The sequence below is a fragment of the Rhincodon typus genome, chromosome 13 (assembly GCF_021869965.1).
Source record: "Rhincodon typus isolate 14 chromosome 13, sRhiTyp1.1, whole genome shotgun sequence".
NCBI classification, from domain to species: domain Eukaryota; kingdom Metazoa; phylum Chordata; class Chondrichthyes; order Orectolobiformes; family Rhincodontidae; genus Rhincodon; species Rhincodon typus.
The window spans coordinates 49,493,247-49,509,829 of NC_063344.1; the positions used below are offsets into that span (position 1 = coordinate 49,493,247).

General features: G+C 39.4%; 1 protein-coding gene across 10 annotated transcripts in view; it reads left to right on the forward strand.

Annotated features, from left to right (window-relative positions):
• dock10 (dedicator of cytokinesis 10) overlaps positions 1-16,583 on the forward strand; it is a 332,745-nt gene that overhangs the window by 269,838 nt on the left and 46,324 nt on the right. For 8 of the 10 annotated variants that reach the window (XM_048604383.1, XM_048604388.1, XM_048604384.1 and 5 more), the window contains exons 43-48: positions 233-343; positions 1,638-1,853; positions 3,770-3,827; positions 6,234-6,332; positions 8,914-9,020; positions 15,462-15,584. In XM_048604383.1, coding sequence (XP_048460340.1) covers positions 233-343; positions 1,638-1,853; positions 3,770-3,827; positions 6,234-6,332; positions 8,914-9,020; positions 15,462-15,584 — 714 coding nt within the window. The remainder of the gene's footprint in view (positions 1-232; positions 344-1,637; positions 1,854-3,769; positions 3,828-6,233; positions 6,333-8,913; positions 9,021-15,461; positions 15,585-16,583) is intronic. The other 2 variants (XM_048604391.1, XM_048604392.1) reach the window with 1 other exon arrangement.

Consider the following 16,583-nt stretch of genomic DNA (forward strand, 5'->3'; position numbering starts at 1 on the left):
CACATCCTTCCTGTTGTGTGGTGACCAGAATGGCATGGCATTCATTGTGAGGGCTAAATGTAACCAGACATGGCCAAAATGTTTCAGACTGGAATAAAAAAAATCATTACAGTTTAATTAACAGATTAATTAATATATTAAAAATATTGATGTTTTGCATTATAATAGCTGACAGTATTCCCATGCCTCTATGCACGGCAATTTTGAGTTTGTATTTGCATTTCTTTTCCAGCTTATCAAAGCTGTAAGTCAACTGATAGCAGATGTGGGAATGGGAGGCACTCGGTTTCAACAGTCACTGGCGATAATTAATAATTTTGCGAATGGAGATAAGCCCATGAGTGTGAGTAAAGTTTAGAAAAGTTACTTTAACGTCTGTTTGTAAGCAAGGTATTGAACGCTGCTTCCATGTATAAAACGTACTGACCTACGATCAGAACAACAGTGCATCAGTTTGAAGTTATTCTGCTCTATGGCTGCAGAGATAAAGTGTTGCAACTGCCTGTATAACGTCTTGAATTAAACAACCATTTCTTTTCTGCCCCCACAATTCCCTAGCTTTTGGGTCCAAATTATGTGATTGAAACTTGACATATGTGGAATTAGTGGCAAATGTTCTACCATTTTAGTTGGTGTTTCATATACCCTGGCTTCAAGAAAAAAAAATGATGGTCCATCTCCTGAGCCGTAGTCTTGCTGATAACAGTCATTGTGGAAATGGCCTCCTCCACACTCATCATCCTATTAAGGGTAACAGATGGGCTTCCGATGCTGCCACCAAAAGAGGGTGAACAACTCTAAAGCCTGGTATCCACACCAGGAGAGATGGGCACTGCTGAAGCAGATCGGGGACCTTGAGGGTACCTCAAAATGGAGGTGTCCTTGCAGGCACAGATCTAAAACAAACTTATAAGGGTTGAGGTTATTAAACACTTTAATGCAGAGGGGAAATCCCTCCAGAAAAATTATTCAAGTCGCCCCTGTGCCCCTTCTAGCTCAGGATGCTGTCATTGGTTTTTGAGGCTGCCAATCATCTCCCCAACTGCTGCATTTAGATGGTGACCTCTGCGTTTGGTGCGGTGCCCACTCTGTTAGGGGTGAGCTGTAAAATTTAACTTATTTAGGACCTTTAATATCTTAATTGGTGCCCACTTCCATGGAATGTCCAGTCAACCCAACACCCACTCCAACCCTGGACCGTAAGATAAAACAAACAACTGCGGATGCTGAAGATCTGAAACAAAAACAGAAATAGCTGGAGAAACTCAGCTGGTCTGACAATATCTGTGGAGAGAAAGCAAAGTTAACATTTCGTTTCCAGTGACCCTTTTTAGAGCTGAATTCGAAAAGTTAACTCTGCTTTCTCTCCACAGTTGCTGCCAGATCTGCTGAATTTCTCCAGCTATTTCTGTTCTTGTTCTAAACCTGGCTTCCAGCTGGAATGTGCAGGGATATATCTGAGAATGGTTCCTCCCAACCTTCACAGCTTCGCACCTCCAGAACAGCCATTTTAAGGTCAAGAAAATTTAAGCCTTTAATTTTATTGTGAATGTCAGATGTAAACATAAGTCAGCAATAGTTAAATGCTTGTTATAAGTGACTGCAAAGTAACCTTTCCTTGGGTTCATATCCTGTAGAATACTTTATTTCCTATGGAAGTGAAGGACCTGACTAAGCGAATAAGAACCGTGTTAATGGCCACAGCTCAGATGAAAGAGCATGAGAAGGATCCAGAGATGCTGGTTGATCTTCAGTACAGTCTAGCAAATTCATATGCCAGTACTCCTGAACTGCGAATGACTTGGCTTGAGAGCATGGCAAAAATTCATATACGAAATGGAGATGTGTCAGAGGTAATTTACATTACCTTATTTGTTAAGGCATTGATTCCTGTTTCTGCCGAAAAAATTGAATGTATTATAATCTCCAATCAAAGCTTTAAGAAAGAAGGAGATGAAGAAATGTGAGGAATCTATATTTGAAGTTAATTGATGCGGTATTTGATCGGCTTTCCCAACAGGAAACTGAATGAGTTAAACATCATCTGACTCATTTTGGTTGTATGTGCAGTTAAACCAACTTTGCACCACACCATGGGATAGGTTTACTCACCATCCTCTTTCAATGTAGGAATCTACAGTCCCTGCTTGGTTGAGTGGTGTTTGAGGGAAGCTACTTACTGATCTAGCTAGAAGAGGTTCTAGAATTGAAGTGTTAACAGTTCATTGCCTGTGAGCTGGTTAGGGGTTACGCTAACATTGGCATTGTTACAGAGACTCTGAGCAGTGTGGGGGAGGGGGTGGGGGGGCACGCATTAGTAATGCTTTGAAATCCTAAGCTGTTCTGGCCACAGGGCCATATAACATCATCATAGTAGGGGGTGTTTTTGGCACTCCTCAGTATTAATCCTTTCAGATACATTAAAAATCACCCACAAAGCAGTTAACCCTATTATTAATCTTATACATTTGGGAATATAATTACATATCCCACTACCCCCATATTTCTGACTTTAAAAATTCAGGCAATCTAGAAATCTCACTGTTCCCTTGGAATGCATTCTGTTTGGACTTGGGAGACTGTATCTTGCTGGGCGGAAGACTATTGTCTTTGATTCTCTTGCTGACAGTCAGGTCTAGACATTTCTTTATTCTGCTGCACTTTTAATTCTTGGATTTCCTTCTCTGAGGATGCCTTCCGTGCTGAAACAGGTGGTTATTTCTTTGCAGTATCTTCATTTGTTGGACACCAATTGTCCAATCTCTGTGATGGCTTCCATGACGTTTTGTGTCAGCAGATTTTTATTCTCAATCTGTGTGCAGATCTGTGCTGAAAGATGTAGACTTTTGACTTTAACTTTAGGTTTCTCTTCTGACATAGACTATTGAACCTCATTAACTTCTCTATGTGGATAGCTATTCAACTGTGTCCCTCTTTGCCACACTTTCTGGAAATGACCTATTGCACAACAGATAAAATATTTGTTTTTCATAGCTGAACACTGTCCAAGGAAGCTTTAAAGCTGAGGCCTCGCCTACAAGGGCTCTGCAAGACTCCTTCCCAAACCCAGGAGACCAACAGGAGTGGTATTTTGGCTGCAGGAGGCCACAGTAGAAATCTAAGTGGTTAGCAAGGACTTGCGTAGAGCTTCACAGATATGGGAGAATTCGGGAAATGCAGGATGGAGGAGGCCCCTAGGTTTCCTCGTTGAGCCCAGAGAAACAATTGTGCTCCTGGGTTAGAAGAAAGCCAAAAGTTAAAGCTACAAGTAAATCTTTTGGACGTCTTCACACCGTCAATGCACCAGATCGGCCTGGATTTGCTGCCCAGGTTAATGTTACAATGAGGCCTGATGACCTAATCAGGGCCCATTCTATATTTTTAAGCACTGACTACAATCTCCAGGCTGGAGTCCTCTTCATCTGTTCAAAGGAGCAGGTTAATGTGAGAGTAATAAAACTAGGTTATGAAAAATGAGGGGAATTGAAGGAGGGAAAATTACCTGAGCCTATTTTAACTGCCTAGTCTCTGCCAAGTGGGCAGAGTTAAAATTGACCCTTGTGTCATCAGAGAGCAGAATGGATTTGCTTGGTGACAAGGTGGACTTTTTTTTTCAAAGTTCTGAATGTCAGTAGAAAGACCAGCATTTATTGCGATCTTGAAATTGTCCTTGAGAAAAAGGTGGTGAACTGTCATCTTGAATCTCTGCAGTCATGTGTTGCAGTGAAATGTACTTTCTTAAATAACATTGATATTTCTGATATTGCAGGCTGCGATGTGCTACATCCATATAGCTGCTCTTGTATCCGAGTACCTGAAAAGAAGAGGTAAGTAAGTAAACAAATACAAAGCACAATCTTGTAAACCAAATATCTATGACATCCATCCTAGAAGGGTTATTTTGGTGGAAGGGTGAAAACAGACTGTAAGTATAATAAAACACATATTTGAATGGCTGGATTTGTGTGCAACCTTGGTCCTAATTGACTAGACCATAATTTGAACGTGCCTGAAGATGCTTAAACAGAGACATCTACAGATTTAACATTGAAGTACTGTTTAGGTGCTTCCTAATGTAAGAGACTGTATAGAAACGTTCCTGCAGATGGGAAAGTAGTGAATGAAACCTTACCATTTAAGAAGGAAGAAAGAGGGACAATGGAAAACTGCAAACCCATCAGTTTGATATCAGAAGTTAGAAAAGTGTTAGAATCTATTCTAAAGGATGAGATAACTGGATATTTAGAAGAGTGTCCAGATTAGGCAGAATCAGGATGGGTGTATAAAGAGGAAACCATGTTTGACAAACTTGCTGGCATTTTTTGAGGATGCTACTTGCAGCTTTGATAAAGGAGAACAAGTGGATGTGGTGTATGTGGTCTTCAGAAACCTTCGGAATACATCCCGCATAAGGGATTAGTAAATAAAATTAGAACACATGGCTTTGGGGGCAATATACCAGTAAGGATTGAGAATTGATTAACAGACAGAAAGTAGAGAATAGGAATAATGGGATCATTCTGGATGGCAGACTATTACCAGTGGGTACTGCAAGGATCAGTGCGAGGTCCAAAACTGTCCACGACTTATCTAAATGAATTGGATATGGGGGCCAATTGTAATATTTTCTAATTTGCTGATGATTCCAAACTGACTCTCAAACTGTGAATGTAAATAATGGAGAGGATGTAAGGAGGCTTCAAGAGAACCTGAGCAGGCAAAGTGAATAGGCTTGAACATGACAGATGGAATTGAATGGAAGTAAGTGTGTCATGTTGTTATTTGATCCTACAGAACTTGAGTATTACTGACAAAACACACATATTGTTGAGGGTTTTCAGCAAAATTCAAATGTGATGTTGAAAAATCATGAGGCTCATTTGGACCTTCATTGAGGGTCAGTGATGTCCTGACAATGAGGCCTTTGTTTTAAAATCACAACTGGAACTCTGTTGGGGGTAAATCTCTGATTGTAGTTCCCCTCTGTGGCTGTGTCTGGGTTTGTGAACTGACTCTTGGCGATATAACTTATCCCCAAGCATTGGGACAGTTACCCAGCGATACCCAGAGATGGGAGAATTGAAATTTGGCTCAGGCTGAATAAGTTATGACAGCTGCCAGGAATCCAGGCACAGAACTGCCTGTGGTCATACGCAGGTTACATGTTCATAAATGAAAAGTCTTCCTGTTCTCGAACATTGCTGAATGCAGTGTATGATCTACTGTTGAAGCCGTGAAAATCTAGAAAATAAAGCAGTTTACTCATATGCTTCTTGCTATTGATCTCCATGAGAAGTGATAGAATGTAGGGTAGCATATGATGTCTTGCCTCATACAACTGTACACTGAAACCTGACTTAGACAGGTTGGGCCAGTCTTTCATCCCAGAGATCTAATCGAACTGTCACAATTCTGCTTCTATTGCTGTGCTGGTAGGAAATGGGTTTCTTTTTTCCATAGCCATTGGCTTAACTGACCTTTAGCAGCAAGGTCAAGGTGGAGAAGTGGAATGATTCTGAAATGGGCATATTAAAATACCTGTCTCCATTTCCGATGAAACTCAGCCTTGTTCTTCGCACGGAATCAGTGCCAAGTTGAGCTGTATTGGGAAGAGCTTGCAAACAACAGAAATGTAAAACCTCTGAACAATTTAAACCCCTTGCCTCACATCCGTCACTCCACACCACCACGCCTACCCATTATGAACAGAACTCATCGGCTCAATTTATGGAAGCCTTTGAATACGCCAATAAAAGTCCCTGAGTAAATAAACTTACTTCAAGCCATTCAGAGGCAGATCAAGCGCCAGAAATCTGGGCCTGATTTTTGGTAAGCTGTTCACTTGTTCTTTACATAAAAGGTGGGTTGTTGCTTCTGGTGTCTTCACACCCTTTACCTGGGGGAAAACATAAGGATGGAGTATTGGAAGGACCTCTAATCTGTTTGGCAACCTGATAGCTCACATCATGAGCACTTCATTGGTGGCCAATTTTAAGTGCTGGAGTGGGACTTGAACTTGTTACCAAATCTTCCAAAAAGCTGAACAAGCTGTGATTTGGTTCCTTACCACAAAAGCTTTATTAATGACAGCTTTCCACATTAATATAATGCAAATTTTGTGTGGGCTTCTTTTGACAAAATTTTATGATCTAGTTAAAGTATTTATCAAATTTAATATCATTTGTGTTTCTTTAACAGTAGTATCATATTATTCTAATACTACCTTGCTATAGGTTATTGGAAATCAGAAGTGACTCGTTTATCAACCACCTTCTCTGAAGAATCAAATAACCCTGACAGTAACCAATTACTAACATCAAATGAAGGAAGAAGTGAGTGATCTAACAATGCTTTGTGATGTGTGCAAGGGCAACTCCATGCATATTTCATTAACTCTGTAGTGTTTTACTGTCTTTGATGATTACTTCTTGCTAATATGTTTAAACATATCCAAGTACTAATTCATAATTTACAGCTTTAGCAAACAGTACACTAAACTTTCATGTTTACAGATTTGCTTTTCTGGCAATTCATGTGCCTTGTTAATATTAATTATTTTTTAAAAAAATATTTCTTTCATATGTGAATATTACATACTCAATTTCCTCCTTGTTAGATTTTGTAAGGAGGAGGTGGGCCAATAGCCAGAACATGTCAGTACCATCCCAAAATAGATTTAACTTTCTTTGTTAACTAATCATGGAAAGTAATCTCTTTCGTCTCCAGATTAAACATGCAAAGCATTAAAATGTAATTACTTCCCTATATAATTTTTTTAAAAATCTGCTATTGACCTAAAAAATTCAATTTGGTAATTTGCCGACTTTTATTTTCCAATTTAAAAATGCTGCAGATTTTTTTTTTAACCATTATCATCTGTTCTGTTAGGATCACAAGCCCCTGAAATGTTTATTATTTGCATAAGTACAATATTTGTAGTTTAGTTTTGTATTCCCCTTATATTGAGTCAGTTATGCTCTCTTGCTTACAAGTTGGCATTTTATGTTAACGATTACTCCAATATCTGTGTAAAATGGGTCATTAATTTCTCAATTTGCTTTTGTACCAGTGAACAGCGTTTTTCAAACAAAGGATATTGCCAAGAATGGAGAATTTTAACTGTGAGGAATGATTTAGTTTGCTGGTATTGATTTCTGTAGAACTGAGGATGTTGAGGGGAGATTTAATTGAAGTGTATACAATCATCAGAGGCATAGACCTAATGGATCGAGGTGATCTATTACCTTTATCAACGTGTTCAATAACACTGGACATAGCTTTAAAGTAACTTGCAAAAGTAACAGAGAGTTGAGAAATGTTTCCACACAGAGGATGGCAGAGGTCAGGAGTTCACTGCCTGCAAAGGATGTTGGAGGCAGAAATCCTTATCACATTAAAGGAAACACTTGTACATGTACATGAAATGCTGCAACCTACAGGGCTTCGGACCAAAAATTAATGTGCGGTATTAGACATGTTGCCTTTTTCAGTCAACACAGACATGGAGGGCTGAATGGTTTTCTTCTGTGGTGCAATTTTTTCAATGTTTCTGTATTTCTTAACCTGACTTCTACTGCATGGTTATTAGTAATAACTTTCATTTATATAACCCGTTCAACATCCTAAAATATCCAAATATTCCGGCAATGCTCATGTGGCCAGAATTCGATGACTACACATATCTGAGGCTGAAGGAGATTACAAACATATAAATGAGTGAGGGATTTGAAAACTACAATGAGAATATTAAAATTGAGACTTTGCTTGACTGGGATCCAATGTAGATTGTATGGGGTGGTGGACAAATAAGAATTGGTGCAAGTAAAGATAAAGACAGCTGAGTTTTAAATGACCAGAGGTTTACGGGGGGTAATGTATGGCAGACTGGTCAGGGGTACAGTGGAATAGTCAAGGAAACTAAGGCTGTGCATGTGGGTTTCAGCAGCAGATGAGCTAAGGTGTGGGTGGAATTGCATTATTGGTTAAGGTAGAGATAGACAATTGTAATGACGGTGCAAATATGTGGTCAGTGGCTCATTTTGGGGTCAAATATGACATTAAAGTTGTGAACAATCTGGTCCAGCCTAAGACTGCCAAATCTGGTCTAGAAGAGTCACTGAGGACGAACTTGCAAGCAAACAATCCCTTGCCCCCACCTTGTCAGCAATTTCCAGCATTTTCTGCTTCTATTTCTAAGTTTCCAGCATCCACAGTAGCTTAATTCTATAAAGGTGTCTTGTGCATATCTGGTCCACTTTGCTCTGATGTCCATGATGAACTTCCACCTCACAAAAATTGTCAACTGAAGAATTCATTTAGATGGGCATCACTCTATTTTATCATTGCTTTTTTCAGGACTTAAGACATATCAGGTTGCAACGTAAAGCCCCAAATCTGAGGATACAGTTCTTCACAAAGACAGCAAATTCCCAGAGAGATTAAGTGGCTTTTTTGAGGGCTGAGATAGAGAAGAAAGCTATCATCTCTGATGCAAATATTAAGCATGTTATGGTCAAAAGGAGTGCCATGGTGTCAAACCATGACTCATGCATTTAACGGAAACAGTCACAAGTTTTTCATCTGCTCTGTTCTGAATTCATTTAGAGCCACCTTTGAAGTTTTTCAACTCTATATCTGATTCACTGATGTTTTAGTATTCAGGCAGAATAAAGTAATAACCTATAAATTATACATTGTTTTGTTACGAAGTTAGTCCAATAATGCAGAAGGTTAACAAAGGTTTGTTAAATTACCAAAAAGTGTACATTTAAGATTATTAATCAAAACAAGGAAAAATTAAAATATTGCTTTGCAGAATAGTCTTGTAATCCTTAATTGAAATTCTTTTGTTTGTCAACATGTTTATCAATATAAAATTGCATATAATTGAGTTTAACGCAACTTTTCTCTTAGGTTTGTTTTCAATGGGATGGTCAGCTTTCCAAACTATTACTCCCAATGTGAAAGAAGAAGGGGAAATGAAGGAAGACTGTGGAATGCAGGACACCCCATATACTGAGGTTGGAATTATTGCCACTTTAATATAATGCATCGTATAAGTTAATGAAAAATGGCTATTAACAGAATACTGGTTTGTATAGCAGTGGTGGCATGTTTCAGTTTTCTGAAATGTTTGGCATGTTTGTTTCTTTTTGTTGTTATTATTTGAGGGGTTTGTGATCACAGTTAGCTAATATAGGCAGTCGATGACTTGTAAGTTCTGAAACAGTAATAGGAGAGGCTAGATAAGAGAATTTTACATTAACTGAATTAGAAAATTCAACCCATTTAATATTTCTTTAGCAGCCCGCCGAAACAACAGTCCACTGAGTCCTGTTTTCTTGATTTCCTACCACTCGGCTTTTGAAAGTAGTAATATTTGCGCCGCAATTTCTGCTATAGTTCCACCACAATCTCTGGTGCGACATTGATATTAAATTAGTATAAGATTATTCAGACAGAGAGCAGAAGCAATGATTTCATTCAATACTAAGAGGCTTTGTAATATGCAGTTAATAATAAATAGGTGATCTTGTCAACATTTCAGTATAGCAACTGAAGGAGAGGGAAATAAAGGAATATAGAACTTGAACTTTAAAATAGGAATATTACGGATGTCGAGGATAAACTCCAGCATGGATTGGTTAGTGTAGTGATTGTAATGAGGTCAGCCACTTGGACTTCATAGAATATGAGTTTCCTGATTGGAGCTGTTAAGCTGATTCAATTAGGGAGCCCTGACTGACAGATAAAAACAGGGAGTGACAAACATCCTGTTCACTTTGAGAGCTGGCTCTGAGGGAGATGGATCAGTGTCAAGGACTTTCTACGTGTAAATAAAGGGTGACTTAATGGAGGATACTAGCCTCTGTGGAGTTATTTCAGTCACAACGAAAATAAAGCATGACCTGAAGAAACTTGCTGGCAACAGTCGGCTTAGAGTAGGGGTAAGCATTGCTTGCATCATGTCATTGTTTTGGAAGCTTGACTCATTTGACCCTGCTGGACTCAGTATGTGGGAAGAGTGTGTTTTTTTTTCTGGGCAAATGACATTGGGGCAGATGAAAAGCTATAAGCTATTCTGACTACTTCTGGACCCACAGCTTTTTCAGCTATTAGGAGACTACCTTTACCTGAGGCACCGAACATTAAAACCTTTCAAGAGTTGGCAGATTCAGTTAAGGAATGTTATGACCCTCAAGCTTTCTCTAATTCTGAGATGCTATCATTTTTACTCAGCAATTCAAGAACGAGAAGAATCTATATCAGGATTTTTGAGTAGGTTAAGACATCTGGCAGCGGCATGTGATTTTAGTTTGATCCACAATGAGGTGCTTAAAGACTGTTTGGTATGTGAGATTTTTAATGAAACCATTCAAAAGCACCTACTAGCTGAAGCCCAACTGGACTTCAAACAGGCACTACAATTGGCTTTATCATTAGAAAATGTGGCAAGTGCAGCATATGAGTTGCAGGGTCTTCCAATGGAAGTGGACATCCTCACCAGTTCACCTGAGCTTTGGGAACAAGCAATTGCATAGCTTCACTCAGGACATATCTTGACTAGGGAGACTCTAGAGCAAAACACTAAAACAAAGCTAAGCCTTGGCCAAATGGTTGGAATTGCCTTCAGGATCCAGGCCGGCAAGGCATTGTAGTTGCTGCCAGTATGCAAAGTCAAGACATCAAGGAATCTTACTAGACCTAATCTGAGTAAGAGAATTCATAAGATGGTATCCAGGAGAGTGCACACCCAGTAAAATCCACCTACATCTGGTTTGGAACAGTTAAATTGCTTAGCGACATCCAAAACAGAACCAGTCAAAACAAACATCTGGTTAAATGGCCACCCAATTATAATGGAGGTTGATACTTTTGTAGCCATTTCAGCAATTACAGAACCAGTCTTTAACAAAATTCGCTCTGGGCTCCAACCCTTAAATTTGTGCAAGATGTCGGCTAGACTGAGAACCTATACTACGGAACTTTACAGATTAAGGGTTCAACGTTGATCCTGGTCTCTTATGAGAAACAGTTTGTGCATTTACCACTGATTGTGTTAAAAGGCACAGGCCCAAACTTGATGGGATGAAATCGGTTGAGAAAGATTCACCTAGATTGGTTCAACGTTTTTCAATTAGGAAACGGTTGCCTGAGTGAAGTCTTAATTAAATATCTGGAAGATTTTCAGGAAGATCCAGGGACTATCAAAGGAGCCAAGGCCATGTTGACCAGGAAGCAATTCCATGATTCTGCAAGGCCCCCCCAGTGCCATATGCCTTACAAGGCAGAAATCAGAAGGCTGGAAATTGAAGGAATCATCAAACCAGTCCAGCAACAGTCAAACCGATTGTGAAGCCCAATGGATCGGTTCACCTTTGTGGGGATTTTAAACAAGTAATAACAATTTTTATGGCTGGGTAAATACCCAATCCTTCACATAGAGGATTTCTAAGTTGTGAACCATTTGTACTTGCAATTGCGATCAGATGAGGAGTCCCAGAAATATGCTACAATTAATACCCATAAGGGTTTGTATCAATAGATGAGACTGCCATTTGGGGTATTGTCAGCCCGTGCCATTTTTCAGCGGATAATGCAGGACATTTTACAAGTTCTATCCCAGGTTGCCATTTATCTAGATGACATGCTAATAACAGGGAGGACCAATAAGGACAAGTTGGACGTGGTCCTTAGATGTTCCTCCCAGGTGGGTGTATGACTTAGAAGGGAAAAATGTGTGTTTTAGGCACCCCCAAGTGACCTACTGGGGCTACAGAGTTGACAAGACCAAGTTATACCTGTTGGAAGAGAAAGTGAGGGCAATCAAAGGTGCTTTGGCTCCCACGCCTGTAGCCATGTGTAGGCGAGACCAGGTAAAGATGATAGTTTCCTTCCCTAAAGGACATTAGTGACTCAGATGGGTTTTTCCTGACTATCGATAACAGATTTGTGATCATCATTAGACTTTTAATTCCAGATTTTTATTGAATTCAAATTCCACCATCCGCCATGGTGGGATTGGAACCTGAGTTCCCAGAACATTACCTGGGTCTCTGGATTACCATCCAGCAATAACAGCACTTAACTATTGCCTCCCCTTGATATGCATTCAGGAATTTGGCTAATACAGAGCGTAAATACACCCAGCTAGAGAAGGAACATTTGGCGGTCATATTTGGAGTCAAGGAAGTTCCTCCAATACCTTTACAGATGTAAATTTTTAATAATAATGGACCACGAACCCCTGCTAGGTCTACTTAAAGAGGACTAGGCAGTGCCATCCATAGCTTAAGGCTGAATTCGGTGGTGGGCTCTAATACAAGTTGGGACACTGTCTGGGAGGCCAAGTAGCAAATGTGGATGCATGGAGCCATCTCCCACTGGCAGATACACCACTGGTGGTACTGCCACTGAAGAGTCCGTAATGGTTTTAAATTTTCTGGACACACTTCATGTCACAGCTGACAATATCAGACTTTGGATGTAAAAGATCTGGTCCTAGCAAAACTGAAATAGCTGGTGCTGATAGAAACAAACTAAGGGACGTCTTGAAATCTCATTGGACCCAGAGAGATCAGATCACAGTATGGGACGGCATATTATTATGGGGATGAAGAGTGTCTGTACCGAGCAAAGGTCATCAACAGATACTGGCAGAACTCCACCAGGGTCATCTCCAAAATGAAGATGTTGGGGAAAAGTAATGCCTTGTGGCTAGGATTGGATGCAGACATAGCTGCAATGGTGGACCAATGCCCAGAGTGCCAATAAGTATAAACATTATCACCAGCAGCTCCCCCACATTTGGGGAAATGGCTGGGTCAACCCTGGACTCAATTGCATGTCAACTATGCAGTCCTTTCATGGGCTCAAAATCCTTAACCATTATCGATGTCCACTCAATGTGCTTTGATGTGAGTAGAGTTCATTCATCAAACACAGGGACAACAAGAGAAAAACTGTGCACATCTTTTGCAATACACAGACTCCCTGATTTGTTGGTCATAGATAACACTTAACACTTAACAGTGGGGATTTGTGTATCTGGACATAACAGAACATCTCCATACTATCCATCATCCAATGGTCTGGCAGAAAGATCAGTCAAAACTTTGAAGCAGGTTTAAAGAAACAGCCTACAGCTTCACTAGATACCAAACTGTCCCAGTTCCTATTTGATTGTAGAACAACCCCTCATGCAACTACAGGGATAGCTCCAGCAGAGTTGCTAATGGAGAGAAAACTCTACACTGAGTTAAATCTGATCTTCCCGGACCTGGGTTGGGAGAAGAGGGATGGGGAGAATGAAACGGCATCAAGAGCGCTGTTGCCCAATACTAGACTCCTAAGTTTATTTCAGGGGACAAAGTTTGGTGTAGGAATGACAGAAATGGCCTTGCATGGGTAAGAGGTATAGTCGATGCAAGGTTATGTCCAGTGACACATAAAATTCAGGTAAGTGCTACGGTCCTGAGCAAGCACATGGGCCACATGAAAGCTGCAACTCGCAGATGGGCAGGAGCAAAATGTATCTGGCTCCTTGGAACAGTCAGAAAGGCTCATCTATAAGAGGACAGGGAAGGGTTGACAGGGGAGAGGGGCATCCAGCTGATACTGGGGGCTTATGAAGGAGTAAGCATCCCTTTCACTGACTAGCAGTCTGCGGGGTTAAATGTGCCAGTCTACACGTTGGGCACAGGCCTTCCTGCGATCTGTGATAATGGATGATGATGGATTGGTGCTCTTAATTGGACATTAATTGCCCACAAAAAGACCTTTAAATGGGCCAAGGATGGGCAAATTATCAGATGCTTACCTAGTCGCCTGTCAAATTAGTGCAGAAGGTGGGAGGATCAACAGTCGATATGCCACCAATGGCATAATGTCTTAAATTACAGGTCCACCTGACCATTTTGGTGGCCATAGATAGCTCGTAAAGTTCAGCCCTTGGTTTACATCTTATGACATCTATTAAATTCTATCTATATTCTATCTAATTTTTTTCTATTTGTGTAAGATTGTATCTTTATTTCTGCATTGTTCTTAGGACAGAACTTTTGGTAATTACTAGGCATGAATTTCAATTTAGTGGCATAATGGAGTATAAAATTATTTACCAGTCGATCGCAGTCCATTTCCCATTTGGTCTTAAATGAAAATTAATCTCTTTAAAGACAGAAGAAATAGAACAATTTTGAATTAAGCTGGGGCTAGAAACTTCTGCAAGACAGTTATCCATCCTATAAGAATTACAAAAATCAAACATTGATGTTCAGCAGGTAATAGGAAAGGCAAATGGACTGTTGACCTTTATTTCAAAAGGAATGGAGTACAAAAACAGGGAGGGGTCTTGCTAAAACTATACAGGGCTCTAGCCAGATCATACTTTGGAATACTGTGAATATTTTTGTTCCCTTCATCTCAAAAAAAATATACTGGCATTGGAGACAGTTCAGAGTAGGTTCACTTGGTTGATTCCAGGTGTAGAGGAACTGTCTTGTTGGGAGATGTTGAGTAGGTTGGGCTGATACTCATTAGAGGTGAAAAGAATAAGAGGTGCCCTTATTGAAACATGTAAGATTCTTAGGGAGCTTGACAGGGTAGATGCAGAGAGGTTGTTTCCTCTTTAGGAGAGTCTAGGACTACATAGAATAAACTCAGAATAAGGGATCACCAATGTAAGACAAAGACGAGGAGGAATTTCTTCTCTTAGAGGGTAGTGAATCAGTAGAATTCTTGACCACATAGGGCTGTCGAGGTTGTGTTGTTAAGAGTATTCAAGATTATGGTAGGCTTTTAATGAGTAAAGTTATCAATGGTTATGGGAAAAAGGCAGAAAAGTGAAGTTGAGGATTATCAGGTTGACCGTGATTGCATTGAATTGCAGAGCTGACTTGATGGGCTGAATGGCCTATTTTTCACTTCTACACCTAAATGGTTTTATGTACGCTGTGTGAAATGTGCTGTGAAGTAAACTTCTATTAATCCACAAACATAATAACATGCTAAACTGATTAAGTGCATTAAAATATCTCTTTGAGAGACCAAGGTATTGACAGCAGATGTAGGGAGCAAGAAAAAAGTTGGGTCTTATGAATAGAAATTGATCAGTCTAGTTTTAGCCATGTTCCAGGCTACATTGGATCTGTAAAGAATCATCAGCTCCGAAATCATGTAAAAGTACCATTCAAAATCATAGCTTGTGCAGGCCATTGTCTTTAGACATTCACTGTAATTTCCCAAGGATGTGTTAAGTGCTAATTGTAATGATTCTCAATGCATACTTGCAATGTTGATGTCTACTTTTCTTTCTGTACATGAACCAGGGGACCCAAACAAATCAGTGGCTTAATGTATTTCTCTACCTCAGTATTATGATATTTCATAATCTTGCAGTGTTATTATAAATAGCAAGTTCAAGAAAATTTTAATTATTCTTTTTTCTTCTGTGTGAATAGGATACTCTTGTGGAGCAGTTGGAAGCATGTGTTGAATACCTGTGGAAATCTGAACGGCATGAACTTATTGCAAATGTCTACAAGCCTGTTATTTTGGTTTATGAAAAGAAGAGAGACTTTAAGGTACATTGTAGTCTTTGTTGGTATTGATAAGACCTGCGGTTTTATAAAATAGAACAGTTTCCCACTAGTATGCATCCATAATTAGGTTTTTTTTCTCTCCCTCAACACAGTGTTGCTTATTGTTGTTGTAATCCCATGAAAGCTGGATATTGCTTGAGATAAGAACTTAATGCTTTAGTATATTAAAGTTGATAATATTTGCCTGGGGGAATTCTCCAAGGTTTGAGAGTTTAATCTGAAATATTTCAGTTAAACTGCAAAATGAAACAAAATCCAAAAACTAAGCTGTTAGACTGAAGAAGTTCCTTCAAAAAGTCAGCATAACATGTTTATATATTGCTATTGTTTGAGTACTACATTCTGTCCCTCTTCTACTCTACCTTTCTGTTTCTCTTTTGCTGTTTCTCTTTCCTTAGCTCTCAATACTTCTCAGCAAAATTTGCCCCCTTATCTTGAGTATATATTTTTAAAATTTACAAAACTTAACCATATGACATCGATCTCAGATAGATAGTGAAAAAAACAGGAAGGAAATCAAAAGATTTTTACAATCTGGAATATACCATGATATGATCTGGAGAACACTGCCTAAATTTGATGTATACTTGTAAACAAAATATCTGCAGGGATATTGAGGAAAGAAAGGGAAAGTTAAGACTAATTTGTAGCTCTTTCAGAGAGCTGGCAGAGGTATGATTTACAGAATGCCATTTGTTAATGCTGGCTGATTCCATGAAGTTAGCACTGAGTAAATAGGTGGAAAAAGAAGTTTGTATGTTTAACATCTATAAGCTGCTGATCAAAGGAACAGGAAACCATCCTTTTCTAGTGTGCATCTTCTAATACATTTCCTATCATTTGATATGTTTGTTTGCTCCTAATTAGATTTCTGTCATTATTAAACAATGATTGAAACATCTTAACAGTTTCAACCTAATTCCTATCACTTTGTGACAACAAGGTGCAGGGCTGGATGAACACAGCAGGCCAAGCAGCATC